This window comes from Macrotis lagotis, chromosome 5 (assembly GCF_037893015.1).
Source record: "Macrotis lagotis isolate mMagLag1 chromosome 5, bilby.v1.9.chrom.fasta, whole genome shotgun sequence".
In the NCBI taxonomy this organism is placed as follows: domain Eukaryota; kingdom Metazoa; phylum Chordata; class Mammalia; order Peramelemorphia; family Peramelidae; genus Macrotis; species Macrotis lagotis.
This window is the reverse complement of record NC_133662.1, coordinates 236,206,280-236,225,397: the sequence shown is the minus strand read 5'-3', so window position 1 is coordinate 236,225,397 and position 19,118 is coordinate 236,206,280. Positions and strand designations below refer to the sequence as shown.

Below are 19,118 nucleotides of genomic sequence, written 5' to 3'. Positions count from 1 at the left end.
GAGCTCTTTCTGTGCCTCTCACTCACATGCTTCCAAGGAATCCCTTCCCGTTGGTATTCCTCCTGTTCTTGCTTCAGAACCAGCTGAATGAAGAGTTGCTGCAGCTTCTCATTGCAGTAATTGATGCAGAACTGCTCAAAGCTAGAAAAAGGAGACTACAAGTTACCTTTGAAGGCATCAAAACACCCAAATCACAATTTAATGCTTCCTCACTCTATTCACCTGTTGTTGTCAAAGATCTCAAAACCATAGATGTCCAAGACCCCGATGACTGTGTTTTTCCCATGGATGATGGTGTCATAGTTCTTCACCTCAATCACATCATTAAGGCGGGTGACAATCCAGCAGAAAAGACGTTCATATATTGCCTGATTGGAAAAGAAAGTGGTCAGTTCTTGTCTTCTACACAGTTGTCTTTTTGTATCATAAAAGTTCAAACTAAACCCCAGCCCCAGTCTCCTAGCAGCCTACAGTAGTCCTGAATATTAAAGAGTATGCACAGTTTTCCAAGTCCTTGACATGCCCTGGCCCCTTCTGACCTTCCCTGCATTATTTCAGTTTTCTTCCCTCCACATTCTGTATGTACCTTCCTGCTGGTTACTATAAGTAACACATGACAGTCACTCCATGTCCCTCATGCTTGGAATGTCTCCCCTCTAGGAGGATTGCCCATTTATACTGGAGAAATTTGTGTTATGGAACTGTCCTCCATACTGCCTCCCCCATTAGAAGCTCCTCTAAGGCAGAAACTTGTTTTTCCCTTCTGTTTTTTGATAGCCACACTGTTTATCACATTATCTAGCACACAGAAGCCACTTAATAAATGCTTAGTCACATTTTAGTCATTTCAGTTATCTCAGACTCTTCACAAACCCATTTGGGGTTTCCTTGGCAAAGATACTGGAGTGGTTTGACATTTCCTTTTCCAGTTCATTTTATAGATGAGGAAACTGAGGGAAATAGTGATTTGCTCAAGGTCACACAACTAGTAAGTGACTGAGGTCAGATTTGGGCTAAGGTCCTCCTTACTCCAGGACCAGTGTTGTATCTACTGCATCACTTGTAAACACATAATATAGATGAACTGCACATGTGCATGCTAGGGTTCAAGTCCCACTTCTGACACATACTTGCCATGTTACTCTTGGCAAATAACTTACTCTTTCTCATTCTCCATTTCCTTATTTATGAAATGACATGTTGGATTTGATGACCGGTAAGGTTCATTCTTACTCTAAATCTATGCTCTTATGAACTCCCATTAAGAAAACTCTCTCCACCAATTCAGGATATTAACATCTCTACCATTTTTAGGTTTAAAGAATTTCCTAGAGATTAAATGACTAGTCCAGGAACACAGAGAATGTGTTTGAGACAAAATTGGAATTCAGGTATTTGTGGTCTTGAGGTCAGTTCTCTTTCCAATATGTCTGTCTGTTTGCCTCTTTTCTTGGGTAGGTAAACTGGAGGAGATGGATCTGTGACTATGGATTTGTTGAGATCAAGGAAAGAAATTGGGTAAAGAAGCCAAGTTACTAGGTGGTAATAACTTGTAAAGGTCTTAACAAAGTTTAGGAGTGACATATAAGCACCCACCAAAAGTTCTAAAAAAAAGTTAAAAATCTCAATCAGTATGGAAGGCAGAAAAGGGACTGCAAGACTTGGGAAGAGCATATTCTCAAATTTCCAAAAAAAGGGAAAAGACTAGCATCCCAAAGCAATAGGCCACTGAACCTGGCTTTGATTCCTAGGAAATTTCTAGAAAAGACCACCAAAGAGGGGATGGCTAGGTGGCACAGGAGGATCTGAGTTCAAATCTGGATTCAGACACTTAATAATTACCTAGCTGTGTGGCCTTGGGGAAGCCACTTAACCCCATTGTCCTGCAAAAACCTAAAAAAAAAATACCACTAAAGAGATGGCTCATGAACATCTAGAAAAAGCTGTTGGGATTAGAGAATGAACATGACATCACCAAGAACAGGTTATACCAGATTAATCTTCCTTTTTTGGTGGATTAGTATACTAGCAGACCCAGCAAATGCTACAGGCAGAGTTACTTAGATTGTTAGGAAAGCATTTGATAAAATATCTCATGTAATTCTCTTGGGTAAAGAACTAGACGATAATATAATTAACTAGACAGATTTGGAATTGGATGACTGGTCAAATTCAAAGAATAGTTTTTAATAGTTCAATGTTAACTTGGCAGGAAATCTCTAGTGGAATGCCCCAGGGATCTCTGCTGGGTCTTGGGCTGTTTAACATTTTTATTAGTAATTTGGATAATGGTAGAATAAATATGATGCTTAAATTTCCAGATGATGTATGGGAGGGGACAGTAAACACTTAGGATGACAGAGTCAGGATCCAAAAAGATCCTGACACAAATGGTCCGAGTTTAGATGACAACCAAGAAGAAATGAAGGTCCTAACATAGGGAAGTGGTTTATTCTCAGGGGGTATTTGTACGGTTTGGTAGATATAATTTATCACTGAAATGTGAGTCTGGATGGATATACCAGGTTTAAAAAAAAGGAAATGTTTCCATCCAAACCTATTCCACCAAATCTCAGAAATACTTGTGCAATTAGTTTGGAAGTAAGGTAGAGCTTACCATCAGCCTCATTCAATTTAGTCAACATAGCCACTGGGCTAAATCTATTAAGATGAAATTCAGTTAGGATGAATGTAAAGTCACACATTTGGGTTCATAAAATCATCTTCACACGCATAGTATGTAGGAGGCACAGTGGTTTACTGGAAAAAGATGTGGGGATTATAGTAAACTACAAGTTCAATGTGAGTCAGCAGTGTGATGGGGCAACCAACAAAGCTAATGTGATCCTGTATACACAATAGGTCCTCTGTGCTCCCTCCAGGGACACCACATTTAGAGTATTGTGTTCGGTTCTGAGCTCCATGAGAAAAAGTATCTAGAGAAGGGGAACAAAAATGGTACCAAGCCTTGAGTTAATTTTAAATTATTATTTGATGGGGCTGGAGATGCTTAGCCTACAGAAGAGAACATGTATATGAAATATGATAGCCATGTCAAATTCTGAAGGGCTGGCATATGGCAGAAGGATTTGATTTGTTGTGTCTGGGCTCATGGGTAAAATGTGGAATGATAGAAAAGAGTTTCAAAGTCTAAATTAGTTTGATATCGGGAACCCCCCCCCCCAAACTTTTACCAATGAGAACTGTCCAAAAAGTGGAATGAATTTCCTCTCACTGGGGGGAGGGTGGTCAAGTAGAAGTGAGACAGCCTGTAGTCAGGTATGTTATTGTATGTGCCTTTACAACATGGAATATATGTGTGTGTATATATATATATATATATATATATATATATATATGTATACTATACTATATCTTGGGTACTCTCTTGGCTCTGGATACATAAAGACAAAGAATGAAACCACCCCTACTCAGAAGAATGGAGAAAACATTCTAATGGAGAAGACAACATGAATAAGTGAACAAACACAAATACATACAAAGCAGCTAAATACAAGGGAGTATGAGAGGGAGGTCCATTAACAGTTCAAGGAATAAGGGAAGGTTTCCATGTGGAAGATGGAGCTCAAGTGCCATCTTGAAGGAAGAGGAGAAGGAAGGAGGTAAATTGGGACACCCCATATAGCCAGAAACATGGAATGGGGGCGTATCATTTGTGAGGAACAAAGAGAAGGCTGGATTGTAGAGTTCAGATAGTAATGTCCAATGCAACTGGAAAGGGTTAGGGTGGGACCAAGCTTTCCAAGTTAAGTAGCAGAGTTTGTATTAGAGTCTATTAAGAACAGGAAGTCATTGGAGTGGACTGAGGAGGAGAATTTTACTGTCAGACTTGCCATTAAGGAAAATTACTTTGGCAGCAGTCAGTAAGATTGGTTGAAATGTGAAGAGACTTGGGACAGGATGACTCTGGGCAAGTCACAGCGCTCCAGGTAGCACTACAAATGGGACTATAAATGAAGGAAAGATTCTGGCCTGTTTTAGTATGGGAGTTTCTTAAGCTAATGGAACTAGAGTACAGTCTGTCTGTCTGTCTGTCTGTCTGTCTCTCTCTCTCTCTCACACATACACATCAATCTATCTACTGTTTTTTTCTATCTAAATACTATCGACCGCTGTTTATCTATGGTCTGTCACCTATTTATTGTCTATCTGTCTATCATCTATCTATTGTCTCTTTATCACCATATACTGTCTATCTGTTATCTACTGTCTATCTGCTGTCTATCTATTGTCTGTCTATATGTCTATCTACTGTCTACCTGTTATCTATCTATCTACCTACCTACCTATGTGTATACACACATATATAAAATGTTCTACAATGGAATTCTCTACATAGCAGATTTCTAAATCCCAAGATGGTTATTTCAATCTAACACAATAAATTCCAATATGATAAAAGATTTTGGCCCCTTGGAACTCTGAGCCTCAGTTTCCTTCTCTGAAAAATGAAGGAGTTAGACCAGATGATCTCTGAGGTTTCTTCCTGCTCTAGAGCCAGTATCCTATGGCTTTGTAGCATTAAGATTAAATCAGTCTAAGTTTTCTCACTTATTTGTGAATAAATATGCAACATTTGAATAATAAGATTAAATGAATGATTAGAAATAGTAGAAATCAATCAATCAGCATTCATTAAGCACCTGCTAAGAGTCAGGCATTATCTAAGGGCTGAATCAGATAGTATGGGTGCTAGTTCTCCAAACTTATGTTGGGCCCTTTCTCAGATGCTTTATGGGAGATAATGTCAACGATGACATCACTAAATGAGATTTTTCTTATTGAATTCAGTAGGTAAAAATATATTTTAAAAAATTCCAAAGGGAATAAAAATTTTTACAAAAAATTCTAGCAGAATTTGTACTATGGATCCATGGCTATGATAGATAGTTCCTTGGCCACAAGGAGTTTGTCACCTGCCATTTGTGCATTTGGAATTTTTAGAAGTTGTCAGCCAGACTCTAGTATAGCAGGGACAGTGTTTTAGTTTTACTTTGTGTCTCCTCATTATTAAACACAGTGTTCTGCACATAAAGGGTCATATAAATGTTTCTTGAATGAGTGGAATAGATGGTGACAATTACATTCTTAGTCTACAGAAATTGTATTTTAATTTAAGAAATTCAATTGATGTCTTTAAATAGGAGAGAAAGGGAAATATGATACTATGCCTTTAATTATACTCCTTCCTTCCAAGTTCCTGAACTTTTCTAGAAGCTACATTGTAGATTGTCTTTTCTTTCTTTTTTTTTTTTTTGGTAGAACATTGTTTTTGGTAGGGAGTGACATATATTTAGACTAGGGAGGAGTGATGGGATCAAAAGGGAAATTGCTTATCTGGGGTTTAGCTCTCCTCTCCCTTTCTACAGTCTCAATGCATAAATAAGCAAGTACCTCCGTTACAAAGAAGCAATGATACAGAGTTGGAGAAAACAATTGTTTTGCTCAATGTGGACCATGTTATTGGCAAGGCACTGTCATTATAAGGGCATCTGCTCTCACATGAAAATGAAGGACTTAACATGGAATATTTTGCACCATAGGGGAATTTTTCCAACATAAGGGACTGGGAAAGTACCAGCACAATCTCTAGGGTATCGGAGTCACTTCCAAAGAATGGCTCATTGATGTTATCTAACTAAGGTGAAAACAAATGAGGCTCATGGAAAGGCAAGTGGAATTACCTTTGCAAAGGCGTCTCTGCCATAGTAGGCTTCCTGTTCAGTGTGCTGCTTGTCGATGATATCACGCCCTGTGGCCACTGTCCTGTAAAGCAGGGCTTTCTCAACCAAATCAGACTTAGTAGACAGCAATTCTGCGATGATGGACACGACTTTGCCATTTTCGATCAGGGTGACATCACCATCCATTATAAATTTTAAATTTCCCTGTGGAAGAACAGTATGTATAGTACCTTAAAAGAGACAGCTGGCATTGTTTTGGGAATTGGTTAGTCATCCTAAATTTTAAGTTTTTATGGCATTTATGTGTTTAGATGATTTTAATTAAGTCATTTTGAAGTTGTGTCTGACTCTTCGTGATTCTATTTGGGATTTTCATAGCAAAAATACTGGAGTGGTTTTCATTTAATAGATGAGGAACTGAGGCAAATAGGTTTAAATGACATGATCAAAGTCACATAACTTCTAAGTGTCTGAGGCCAGTTTTGAACTTAGCAATATGAGTCTTTGTCACTCTATGAACTATGGTATCACTGAATGCCTTGTGTAGATATAGGACATTCCTTAAATACAAAAATATCATGTTCCACTTTCTATTTGAATTCAGGTTTTCCTGACTCCAGGTCCACTGAATCACTAGGTGGCCCTAAAAATTCAAATATGGCCTCAGACACTAGCTGTATGTCATTGAAGTGTTGTTTGTCTTAATCCACTGGACAAGGAAATGGCAAATCACTCCAGTTTCTTTGCCAAGAAGAGTCCATGGACAGCATTGGCATTCCTGGATCCATGGGAGTCACAAAGAGCCAGACACGATGGAACAACCACTCTATTTCCTTCTTTGCCATCCCACTGTAGTTTTCAGTCTGGTCTCTAGGTGGCAGGAAAAATCAAGTATTGAGAACAAACCAAGAAGTGATAGTTACAGAGAAAGGAAAAGAGTGACAGTAGGTTGGAGGGTTCAGCATTAGGGACTGGAAGGAGCCTGGGGGCTTGGAGACAGGCAAAAGAAATGAGCCCTGGGGCGGCTAGGTGGCGCAGTGGATAAAGCACCGGCCCTGGAGTCAGGAGTACCTGGGTTCAAATCCGGTCTCAGACACTTAATAATTACCTAGCTGTGTGGCCTTGGCCAAGCCACTTAACCCCGTTTGCCTTGCAAAAAAAAAAAACAACTTAAAAAAATAGAAGTGAGCCCTAAGAGAATTCTCATTTACAATACAACATTATGGTGATCAATTCTTTTATCAACTAAAGATATATGGCAGAATAAAAGTTTTACTATTGACATTCAAAGTCATAATGGAGATGTAGCTATATACTACCTTATAGATGTGAATGAGATGACAAAGGGATAGATATATCCAACTTTGGAAGCATTTGGCTATATTCAAAGGGTTTGTTACAAATAAGATTTTTTAGAAAATGAATAATAAAGACAGAATATGTGGATTGTCATTACATAGTAACATTATGAGGAATAAAGAAATCATAATTTTATGTGTAATCAGAAAAGAACTGCCAACAGTCATGACTAAAGTGATGGAACCTGAGCACAGCTTTTAAAGCTACTAAAATTTTTGGTGGTTGACTCTTTTCATCTAATATTCCCAATAATTGTTATAGTATAAAATTATTTAAATTAACAATTTTCTTCAAAAAAGATTAAAATCATGGCTTCTAATCAGGGTTGGGTCATTGTGGAAATTTAAATAGAAACAAGAGGGCTATGGAGAAGAATACAAGCACTCTTGTTTCTTCAAAAATTTGAGAAAGTCTATTACTTTGAAGAATTATCAATTTTTCTAATTACTTTGAAGAATTATCCCATAGAACCAAGACCTCCGGACATATTGCACTGTGGGTACACACTGGGGGAAGTGTTCTACTTACCAAGTGGAGAATAGTAGCCAGAATTTTGTAAACTGTTTGAATCTCCTCCGGCTTGAAACCAATCACTTTCATGGCCTCTGCTACGGCTTTGAAATCTGCAGCATCATTGATGGAAGACTAAATAAAATTCCAAGGCACAAGTCAGGCAGGTTTGTAATGCAAGGATTCAAATATCCTGATTATGAACCTGAATCCAAAATTCACCCCATGTCTTAGCCCTAGGAGGTAAATGATGGAAGGGCAGTATCTACCTCAATCAAAATGACATGATTAGATTGGAGGGAGCCCTGAGAAAATCAGATGTCAGAGATGAAAAGGAATAGGAGTTAATTTGAAGAAGGAAAGACTCCAGGATGGCTTAATTGCAGGCTTTAAAAAAAAAACAATGTGGGGCAGAGCAATTGTCTTCACTGTCATTATAAAACAGATGAGGAGTCTGCTTAATGTAAGAGGTGTTTCAGGTAGGCAGAGAAAGAACTTGCTGATTAATTTAGTGATCAAACACTATAATACACTAAGAAGAAAGTTATGGACTCTTGCTCCATAGGATTTTTTTAAAAAATAGAATAAGCAATCATTTCTCTTGAGTGATTTATACATTCATCTGCCTGAAGTCTGAGGGCTGGAGCAAAGACTTTTTGAGGTTCCATTTGACTCAGTTCCTCTTCTAGAACAATCTCAATCAGCAGCATCTCACCTTTAGCTGAGCTCCTCCACGGATGTAGTTATATGATGAGAGGCCCTTCTGAAGATGTAGAGAACGCAGCAATTGCTCAGAACTTCCTTGAAGTAACTGGCAAATATTTAAAAGTGAATGAAAATCAAAAGCTATGATGAAACTGGAGACAAACAGATCACTCTGGTTTGACTTTCAGTCATTTCCTGGAATTCATCCATTCTAGATAATTCTGCTCTGGAGAGTTCATATTCTCCTACATCACTCTAGCTGGCCCCAGACCATGTTCCACATTTTGTCCAGTGATCTGCCCTAGGCAATCCATCTGCCCTTCTATGGAATCCCTTCTCCCCTCAGGGCACAGGCCCTTGGAGAGCAGACCTCTAAGGATCAATGAACTCCTCCCAAGGGGAATTAAAGTTTTCACTTTTGAAATATTCTACTGGGGGTGACCTGTCAATGGGTGAGCAAAGGAATCCAAACTTGACTAATTCTCCATATATCTAGCTGCCTTAGACATCTCATCTAGTCATCTTTTTAGGACATCTTGCCATTTACCCTCTGGTCTTCTCTGCTGCCTCTCATCCTCACTTTCAACTTTTGCTCTGATAAAATGAATCTATCCAGTCAGTCAGGCAATATTAATTAAGCACTTATTAGGGTTAGGCACTGTGCTAAGAGCTGAGGATGCAAAAAAAAAAAAAAAAAGACAAAAACATGATCCTGCCCTCAGGGAACTCCCATTCAAACAGGGACTGCTACAGGAGAGGACATGAGGATGAATTATCTCTCTTCTGGTTCCCCTCAGCATCCCTGGCCAATACACCCTAGTGTGTAATTTCTTTCACTACTTTGAAGGCAGATACTGTCTCACTTTTGTATTTAGCTATCCTATAAGTCTATGACAATTCCTGGCAAATAAGAGCAATTTAATATTTTCCCCTCATTCCTTCATTCCTGCTTTTAAGAGTATGAAATTTTTCCGCATCAAAGACAAATGGCTTCTATTATGGAGAAAATTATACAACTGTGGTGTAAATAATTTTAAAAGAAGCTTGTCTTTTGACTTCAAGACCATAGTAAAGCTCTTTGGAAACAGATCAGATCCTTTGTAATATTCTCATTTTTCATGCAACAGGAGTTTTGGAATTGAAGGTGAAGTTTTTCTTTCATTTGCCATGGGAAAAAAGGCATCAGAAGGCCAAATCACAGGTTGAATGATAATCAAATTCCATCATTTTACAGGACCAATAGCTTATTTGACAAGAAGTTAAAGTAGTCCTCACCTGAGTCATTTATGAAAAACACTGGTCACCTGGCTGACTCAAATCACCTCCAATGTCCACCACAAATGCTTCTGAATGTAATGTGGTGGTGATTTTTTGTCTGACTTTACATAATTATTGCTCCCCAAATAGAGGAGATTGGTATAGGCAGGGGGTGGGGTGGGGAGAGATTTAAAAACTAGCAAAAGGTGGAAAGCAATCAAAATATATTGGACACAAATGGTCTCAAAGTTCTCCAGTACATTTGCAAGTCTTTGATTTCTCTACCATGACACAGTAACTTCTCCACCCTGAACGCTTCCTCTACTCCCAACCTTCACATACTGGAAACATCCACTGCCCTTTGTTTGATTGGCTGGTTTCTACCAATAACTCCATTAGAAAGAAGAAACTCAGACCAGTCAAGTCTACAATATTCTTTAGATTTTCTCTACCAGGTTCTTGGAAGGGGCCAAGAATCTTCATCTCTCCCCTTTTAGAAGTTTTTCAGTTCTCTTTTTTGTGTTGACATCCCAATTAGAATGTAATTCCTTGAGGGCAGGTCCTATCTTTCTGCTTATATTTGTATTTTTAGCCCTTAGGAGCTGCCCAGTATATAGAAAATGCTTAATAAATGATTCTTGATTTGACATGATTATATATATCTTTTTTTTTTGCAAGGCAAATGGGGTTAAGTGGCTTGCCCAAGGCCACTCAGCTAGGTAATTATTAGGTGTCTGAGACCGGATTTGAACCCAGGTACTCCTGACTCCAAGGCCGGTGCTTTATCCACTATGCCACCTAGATGCCCCTATATATCTTTTTTAATAGTTACTCTAAATATTGTATAATGGATTGTTACAGGTAGTCACTTGCTTCTATGGAGGCTGCCCTGCTCTAAAAAAGAGAAACTAATTCTCTCTTTCTCTGAATCAGTGGAGATTGGGAAGAGGCAGTGGTACCCCTTAATACTATCTATTGCATCTATTACAGAGGGCTATGGGAGACAATGAAAGGAAGTATAAAGTGTCCCTCTTAATCAAATGGATCTAAGTACCATGTAACTGTTGCCTATGGTTCTTGTTGGAACTGGTGCAGTGGATCATGGCTCAGGGCCTGGAATCGGGGAGATCTGAGTTCAAGTCTAAACTCAGACATTTCCTAACTTGGTGACCCTGGGCAAGTACTTCACCATTATCTGCCTCAGTTTCTTCATCTGTTAAATGGGAATGATAATAGACCCTACCTCCCAGGGTTATTGTGAGGATCCAATGAGATAATAATTAGCACATAGTGATTGCTATATAAGTGCTAGATATTGTTATTATTTCTATTCTTAGAAAGAAAAAAATTATATTGTTTGTTCTACATAGAACTCTTTCCCAGTCCTCCTCAATTGCTAATACCTTCCTCTTTCAATTTTCTTCATCTATGCTTTACATATCTTATATATCCCCCTTCTTAGAATGCTTCCTCTTTGAGATCAGGGACTGGTTTTTATTTTGTATTATATTTTTGGCCTTTCTTTGTATCCTTGGTCCTTAGCAGAGTGGCTGGGATATAGCTAGGACTTAAATAAAATATTTCTTTAATGATAAAATGTACATGACAGTATTTTTATTTAAAGAAAGGAGTCCTATTTTTACTGAGACAGATCATATTCATTAAAACATCTGTATAACTACTAGATTTTTACTAATTTAATTATCATTTCTAGATCTTCAATTACTGTGATTGCTGCTTTTCTAACAGCAGTAGCAACAGACATTTTATGAATTGCAAATTAAATAGGTCAAATTTATTCTTTTAGAAATCCTCTAATGATAAAATTCGTTAGTTTCCAGGAAACAGAGAAATTGGATGTCCTTTATTTTTTATTATAATGGAAGTCCTTGGTTCTATCCTTCATGTCTTTAAATTTCATGGTTTGGACTGCCTGTGGCAATGAGATATGGAATGTTTATCCAAGTGGAGCAATGCTTCTGGTTAAATACTCACAGGATTACCTAATAACACCCCCCCCCCCCCAGCCCTGAGGAAGAAGGAAAGAACATATTTTTTTCTTGCATAACAAAATAAACAATCACCTATTTGTTCAATAAGGAAAAACTAACCTGGTAGAAGGAATGAAAGCTTCTCTCTCCCGGCTGCTGCACAATCACTCGAGACTAAGAAAAACATACATATTCTCAGAAACATGAAAATGGCTATTTTCTGAGTGTCAACGTCTAGGAGTATATGGGATAAAAAAATTGCTCTGAGAATCCTATCGGTATTACTGTCAAATCCCCACAAGGCTTTCTTGTGTAACAGCCATTTGGGATTTGATCCTTCCTAAGGATAGTAGTAGTTGATCAAGTTTTTACTCTTTAAGGCAGATGACCCTAAACTTTAGGGGATGCAAAACTCCAGGGGTCTTTACCCAACATTTTCAGATTGCCTTAGGAAATGGTATAAGAAGAGTGGAAAGAGACTTTTTCCCTTAAAAGTCAAGGGAAAGGCACAGACAAAAAGTAAAACTAATCACATGCCAATCCCCAGACCCTGTATTTCTAGTCAGTGACTTTGAATCAAACCACTATCTATGAATGATCAGAGTAGATCAAAATAAAAAAAAATAAAATATGTGTGTGTGTGTATGTATATATGTGTATGTCCTAAAGAAATGATGGCCAAAAGCTTTAGGTAAATGCATCTTCAGAAGAATTTTCTATTTTTAATGTTTATACAAAGCTAATTGGAGAACCTAGGAAACCCTTTGGAAAATACAGTGATAATATTCAGCCTTTTATGTCCTGCTCAAAGGATTCTGATAATGCAGCTGTGTCCCATCTGGCAGAGATTCAATCTAGACAAAATGGCGATTATGCTACTACGGAGTGAAGCAGGAAACTTCTAAGCAAATGTGCTGGGGGATCATATTCCACCCCAATCCGAAAGAAGACGTCAGGAAAGCTAGCACTCTACCTCCCTACTTCTTGTCACTTTATTTCAGGGCATAATTCAACACAGAGAGATATAGGTCTATAAACTGTTATTTGATCTATAAAATCAGAGCATTAGAGTATATGATTTTTCAGCTCTAGGATATATTTTTTTTTCCCTAGCAATCAAGACTGACTTAGCAACTATGGCTGACAATTTCCCCCAAAGGAAGTTTCACACAGTTTGGGGATTTTTTTTTTGGCAAATTTGGCTTATAGTTATATGGATGGAACAAGATGAAGCATATTCTCAATTTTCTTTAACTAAATAAAAGCAATGAGTGAAGAACTTTTTTTTCAGTAAGTCTCTAGCAAATGACAGTGAGTAAATGGAAAGCAAGCAAAGAAAATAATATGGTTCCAAAACTATTAAATAAAAACACGGGAAATGGTGGTTTGTAATCATTAGAAAGATTGTGATATTATTGAAAATAACCTCTCAATTTGATCACTTGCACCTTACCCAAAATGCAGGCCACAAGTCTGAAAGCATGAAGAACAAGTGGAAAAGAGAAATTTTATCTCTGTAACATGTAGCATCTTCAAATTTGATATTATACAACAAAAAGCTTAGTAAAAAATACAGGAGAGAGAGAAAAAGTCTTCTGCCATATTGCCAGAAATCATTAATTTGAGAGAAGGAAGGGAAGGAAATAAGGTAGGATAAAAAAAACTAATTTTAAGCAGTAAAAGAAATATATCATGTTGGGAAAATGACATTAGTAGAGATTAAAAATGAATTTGATGTAACATTGCTGCTGGAAATTAGGTACATTTTACCTTCTCTAGCAAGTAATTATTGATGTGTCCTCCTATAGGGTCCCCTTTGAAATCAAAGTTGATATCCATATACTTTCCAAACCTACTGGAGTTGTCATTACGGTTGGTTTTGGCATTTCCAAAGGCCTCCAGGACACAGTTGGATTTCAGCAACATATTCTTCACCCTTTAGCAAAGAGGAAGGAAGAGACATAGAAAGATGCTCAAAAATGCATTTGTAAAAAAATCTAGACACTGCCTCTTAAAAGGTTGCTGTTCAGTCTTTCAGTTCAATCTGATTGTTTGAGACCCCATTTGGGGTTTTCTGGGCAAAGATACTGGAGTGGTTTACTATTATTATTATTATTATTATTATTATTATTATTATTATTATTTCCATCTTCAGTTAATTTCACAGATGAGGAAACTAAGGCAAACAAGGTTAAGTGACTTGACCAGGGTCCCATAGCTGTTAAGTTTTTTAGGCCAGATTTGAACTCAGAGAGATGAATCTTCTTGAATCCTGAGCTAGCAATCTAACTACTTTGATACTTTAAAAAAGGATATATTTAGCCTAATAGCATAGAGAAGAAATGATCTAGAGTCAGTCATCCAAAATATGTGTATGTGTCTGTGTGCTGCCTCCTAACTTTGTACTAATTTTACTCCCCAAATAAAATTCTTCCTCAAAGGGCAAAGATTTGCTACTTTTGAGAATATTCAAAAGAATGTACCAAAGTCTCTTAGAAGCAATTCCAAAAGGAAAATTCTAAAAACATTCTGAGGATTAGCAGCATGAGGGAATGTCTATAGTCTCCCAGGGTGGCTATTTGGAAAGGAATACTTAAATGGAAATTTTCATTCTAGTATATTTACCCCCCCAAAAGGGGTGATCTTCCAACAAAGTCTTCCGCTGGCAATGCCAGCCTCCTGTGCAAGGCAAGGAAGAGAGCCTGGGGTCTCAAAGGCTATGCTAACACTTCAGACTCCATCAGCTCCTTCCAAGTAGTAAAAGTTTTGAATACCTTTCCAGCAATAGATTGTAATTCTGTCATCTCAGGACTAGCCAAGTTAAGTTTTTAGAAGCTATTACAAGTTTACAGTGTAGTAGAGTGGATAGAGAAAGGTCTGAGAAGCCAAGGAGAACTGAATTCATTTGCCTCTGACATGTACTGGCTGAGAGATCTTGGGAAACTCTTTTAATCTATAAAAGAGGTGCTGTTTGACCCAATATAATTAGGAAATATTTAACAAAAAATAAAAATACTTCATAAATAATGTTCATTTGTGGTTTTCTAAGTCAATTTGGAACCCATGGGGGTTATTTCTATTTGAGTTTGATGCCAATCTAGCCAATCTCTAAGACAGGGAAGATACTGACCTTTATTGGAAGGTTGATTTTCCTCACTTAGGGGTTAGTTAGCAATGAAATCAGATGTGTCATTTCTATTCCATCACATTTTTGGCCACTCAGTGATGTCTTTTTCATTTTTAACTTCAGACATGCATGAAGATCATTTAATAAGGCGCATAAGAGGTACATCTACTCCAGGGTGGAAGGAATACCCTTACCAATAAAATCAGACTCTTTTATCATTTTGTTGTCACATAACTTTATAGTCATACTTCATGTGTTGACATGAGGATAGTCTCTATGTCCTTTTTTATAAGGTACTTGGTCTTTTATGCCTACCTGATGTGACTAGGACTTGGGTTGCGCTCTAGTTAGACCTCGACTGGAATGACTCAGCCATGTTTTAACTCATGATCAGAGTTGCCCATCCTACTCTGGTTAGGATTCATATGTCTGTGCAAAAATCAATCAGACTCTAAATGAAAAAAAGGCTCTGTGAATGCTGCATTAATGGTGGACCTCCATATAAGTGTGGGCTTGCAGGGAAGGCACCAAAGCTGGGTACAGAAGAATTTTTGTGAGCCAGCATTTACATACTAGAAGCTCACAATCTCCATTCGTTTCAAATAAACTTGCCCATGGAGTGCTTGCTAGCAAGATCTGATACTTTATAGGGAGTTGTTTGGGTTACAAAATGCTTTCCATTCATTTGAACTTCACTCTGCCCTGGGATGTATTTAATAGCCAGTCTTTATAGAGTACTTTAAGTGGAGCAAAGCAGGCTACAAACATGATCTCATTTAGATATTATTGTCCCCACCTTGCAGATGTGCAAACAGAAGCACAGAGAAGCGTCACAACTTGATTCAAATCAGTAATATAATACACAAAAGATTTGAATCCAAGATTTAAGCTCTTTCTAAAAAACACAGTTGTCATTTTACTTCTAGAAATAACTAAATGTTTTAGACACAGTAATAGGAGACACCATCTAGTAACAGTGAAGAGGTTTATTTATTGAATGACTGAACCGAATTTAAAGATGCATGCTTAGGTAAAAAAATATAACCATATGGCTGCTTAGAAAGGGAAAGTCCATGGATACTTGATAGTAATATGAAAATATGCTCTTACCTTTCAACCTCTGCTCTCTGACTGGGATTAGTAATGGCAGCAATATATTGCATTATATATTTACTGGCTTCAGTTTTCCCAGCACCACTTTCACCTAAAATAAACCCATAAACATGAATTATATAAGACATAATCATTCAAGTCCAAAGCAGGAAGTAAAATAACATAATTTTTAAAAAGTACAACATCTAACATTATCATTGGTCACTTAAAATGACTCCACTTCTCACTCATATTTGGGTGGACTTTGAAATATTTTATTCCTTTGTTATTTAATTTCCTAAAACTTTAGAAAGAATAAGTCACTGTAAAAGGAAAAAAGCCCTACAAGATTAAGATTTATAAGGTTTTTTCTTTGATTCAAGAAATAAAAGGTCTGAAATAAACTTTTTTTAGTTTTTTTTTTTGCAAGGCAATGGGGTTCAGTGGCTTGCCGAAGGCCACACAGATAGGTAATTATTAAGTGTCTGAGGCAGGATTTGAACTCAGGTACTCCTGACTCCAGGGCTGGTGCTCTATCCACTGCACCACCTAGCTGCCCCTGAAATAAACTTCTTAGTTTGAAAGATGACTAACTCTCAGTACTGACTGCTAATCAGGTAATCAGGTGGAATGAAAACATTTTAGGAATTGAAAAGCCATTCATTGTTAAGATCACTGACCTACAATAGAATTTTAAAGATCCTGAGTGTTGAGAGAGAGAGAGAGAGAGAGAGAAGAGAAGAGAAGAGAAGAGAAGAGAAGTGAAGAGAAGAGAAGAGAGAAAATATTATTCTTTCAGGCACAAATGGGAGGAATGGTATTCAGTGGTTTCAGTAAAGAAAGGGTGGGAATATTAGGGATTCTAAACAAGAGTATGTAATACAAAAAAATACTGAATTAGGAATCAGAAAATGTGGCATCTGATATGGGCACACTGAACATACCCAGCTGTCTACATGACCTTGGGGGAAATCACACATTCTTTCTAAGCTTCAGTTTCCTCATCTGTAAAATCAGGATAATAATAACTGCCCTACCTTCTTTCTATGGTTGTCATGACAACCAAATGAGATAACAGATGTGAAACTACTTTTAAAAGCATGAAATGTTTCATCGATATATGGTGTTATTACTACTAAAGCTGACTTTCAGTTTGTAGATTTTGTCTAGGTATCCTATGCATATAGAAATTCCAGAGTATTGTGCTAGGCTATAAACAAAGGAACTATTCTTCCCAATACAAAATACTACAATTACTTAATTTTTACTACAGCTCCTTTTTTCAATATAAATATATATTTCAATTCTTCAATTACATTTGTCTATCTGCAGACAAAATCTTAGTAAATGGTAACCCTTTTAAACACCATGTAGCTTTAGTATATGTATATTCCCTGTTTGATGATGGTATAGACAAAAACACATTTTTAGATGAAATGATGTGAAATGGAGCAAATTATAAGAAACATCCAATAAAAAAGAAACTAGTTAAATAATATTACACTGGGATTTTGCAATTTTATGGTAGAAGGTGGCTGTAACATTATTGCTATTCATTCTTCATTTTTGATGAAGTCCAATGACTTCATGGCTGATGTCTTGATTTGTATATGCATTACATTTAAGTATGGCAAAGTAGCACAAAGTTGTTAGCTTCTTTCAGTGGCAGGACAAAAGTCAAGATAACTGGTGATGACCTAGAATGCAGTGGATGACCTTGGCATCTCTGATGCTTGACCAAGCTCTAAGCCCTCCACAGCACCTGTTTTAGTCACCTTTAGGACAAATGGAACAAACTGTTCTTCTATGCCCATTCTGCCAGAGGAAGCCTTCACATGCTTAGAGTAGATATCTACCTAACTCAGCAAGAGATGTGAGCCCTGTTGGTTACCTTTAACCTGATTTATCTCATCTGCCTAGACATTTTTACAAGAGTGCAGCCACTATGCATGCTACAAATTCTTTGAGCCATTAGTAAAGGTTGAACGTTGGTCCAGAAAAGGGTTTGGTAAGCCATCACACCAGAGGTACTAGTCTTACCTGAAACCTCCTATATATTGATGATACTATTACAAAATACTGTTGTCAGGGTAGCCTTCTGGGACATGTTAAAACATTGCTAAGCAGTATGTTTCCATTTTCTACAGGAGGAAGGCCAATAACTTCCCCTCTTAGCTTGCCCCCTGAAACAGGGAAACATCCTCTCACAAAAAAGGAAATTAGCTCCATTACTACAATCACTGGAAATTTCTAATGGCAAATCCTGAATAAAAAGGGTTTCCTATATATGGATATGAATATAAAAGTTAAGGAAACTTTGAACACAAAGGCAGGAGAAGGAAGGCACTAGTAAACTATTAGAGAGAGGCTGCGGAAGATCTTGGCTTAAAAGAAAAATGCATACTTGTACAACCTTACCTCAATGTGACCATTTCCTGATTCCCCTCATCACATATATGAAGTTTATTATTATTATTATTATTATTATTATTATTATTTATTACTTGTTGACAGATGGAAGGGTTAGGAGAAGAGAGGAATAAAGACAGTAGGATAGGAATGTTATGATGGAAGTCAGAAAATGCATTTTATTTAATGGAAGATGGAAGACATTAAGGAAATCAGACTTCCAGGTTTTCTTGGGACAGTCCTTTTTAAATACTTAAAATATACAAGTTTTCTAGAAAGTTACCTAGATCTAGACTGATTGTCCTGAAGCATTTATCTGGATTCAATTTATTCTGTAGCATAGATTTTTTTAAATTGCTCACATCAAAACTTTAACCTGAAATATGGTAGTTCACAAGTGGTTCACTGAGTCAAGAATTTTGCTTATATCTTAGACTTTAGGATATTGAGTTCTGGGAAAAGACATTCTTTTTTTTTAAGCTTAAATGCTTTGCATTAAGAGAATATAGGCTAAATAAACCAAAAACGAGAAACTACCCAGCCCCCAAACAAAAACTATTCTTGGAAGGACCCCATGTTTAATAAGAATTGTTGTGAAAACTGGAAAACATCTGGCAGAAATTAGTTAGACTAGAACCTTACAACAAATGCCACAAGTTCAAAATCATTGTTTAGCCTGAATATAAAAAAGTCACATCATAGAAAAAAATGAGAAGAGAAGTAGATCAGATACCTTTTGTAATTGTAGCTGAGAAGAGAATTTTTTCTGCCAACCAAGGGTTAGAGATTATAAAAGATAAAAATCAGTCATCCTAATTATATGAAATTAAGGCACATTTGCTCAAACAAAATCAGTGCAGTTAGTGACAATTAGGAAAAAACTTTGTATCTAATATTTCCGATGAGGGTCTGATATGAATAGATGAGAAATTAACAGAACTATATATAATTAAGGGTAATTTC

General features: G+C 37.1%; 1 protein-coding gene across 2 annotated transcripts in view; it reads right to left on the bottom strand.

The window, feature by feature from the left end:
* Positions 1 to 19,118, bottom strand: part of MYO1D (myosin ID) — a 410,616-nt gene that overhangs the window by 267,016 nt on the left and 124,482 nt on the right. For both annotated transcript variants that reach the window (XM_074188955.1, XM_074188954.1), the window contains exons 3-10: positions 15,765 to 15,858; positions 13,298 to 13,463; positions 11,648 to 11,701; positions 8,290 to 8,385; positions 7,593 to 7,709; positions 5,706 to 5,909; positions 223 to 368; positions 27 to 141 (exon numbers count right to left, since the gene is read on the bottom strand). In XM_074188955.1, coding sequence (XP_074045056.1) covers positions 27 to 141; positions 223 to 368; positions 5,706 to 5,909; positions 7,593 to 7,709; positions 8,290 to 8,385; positions 11,648 to 11,701; positions 13,298 to 13,463; positions 15,765 to 15,858 — 992 coding nt within the window. The remainder of the gene's footprint in view (positions 1 to 26; positions 142 to 222; positions 369 to 5,705; positions 5,910 to 7,592; positions 7,710 to 8,289; positions 8,386 to 11,647; positions 11,702 to 13,297; positions 13,464 to 15,764; positions 15,859 to 19,118) is intronic.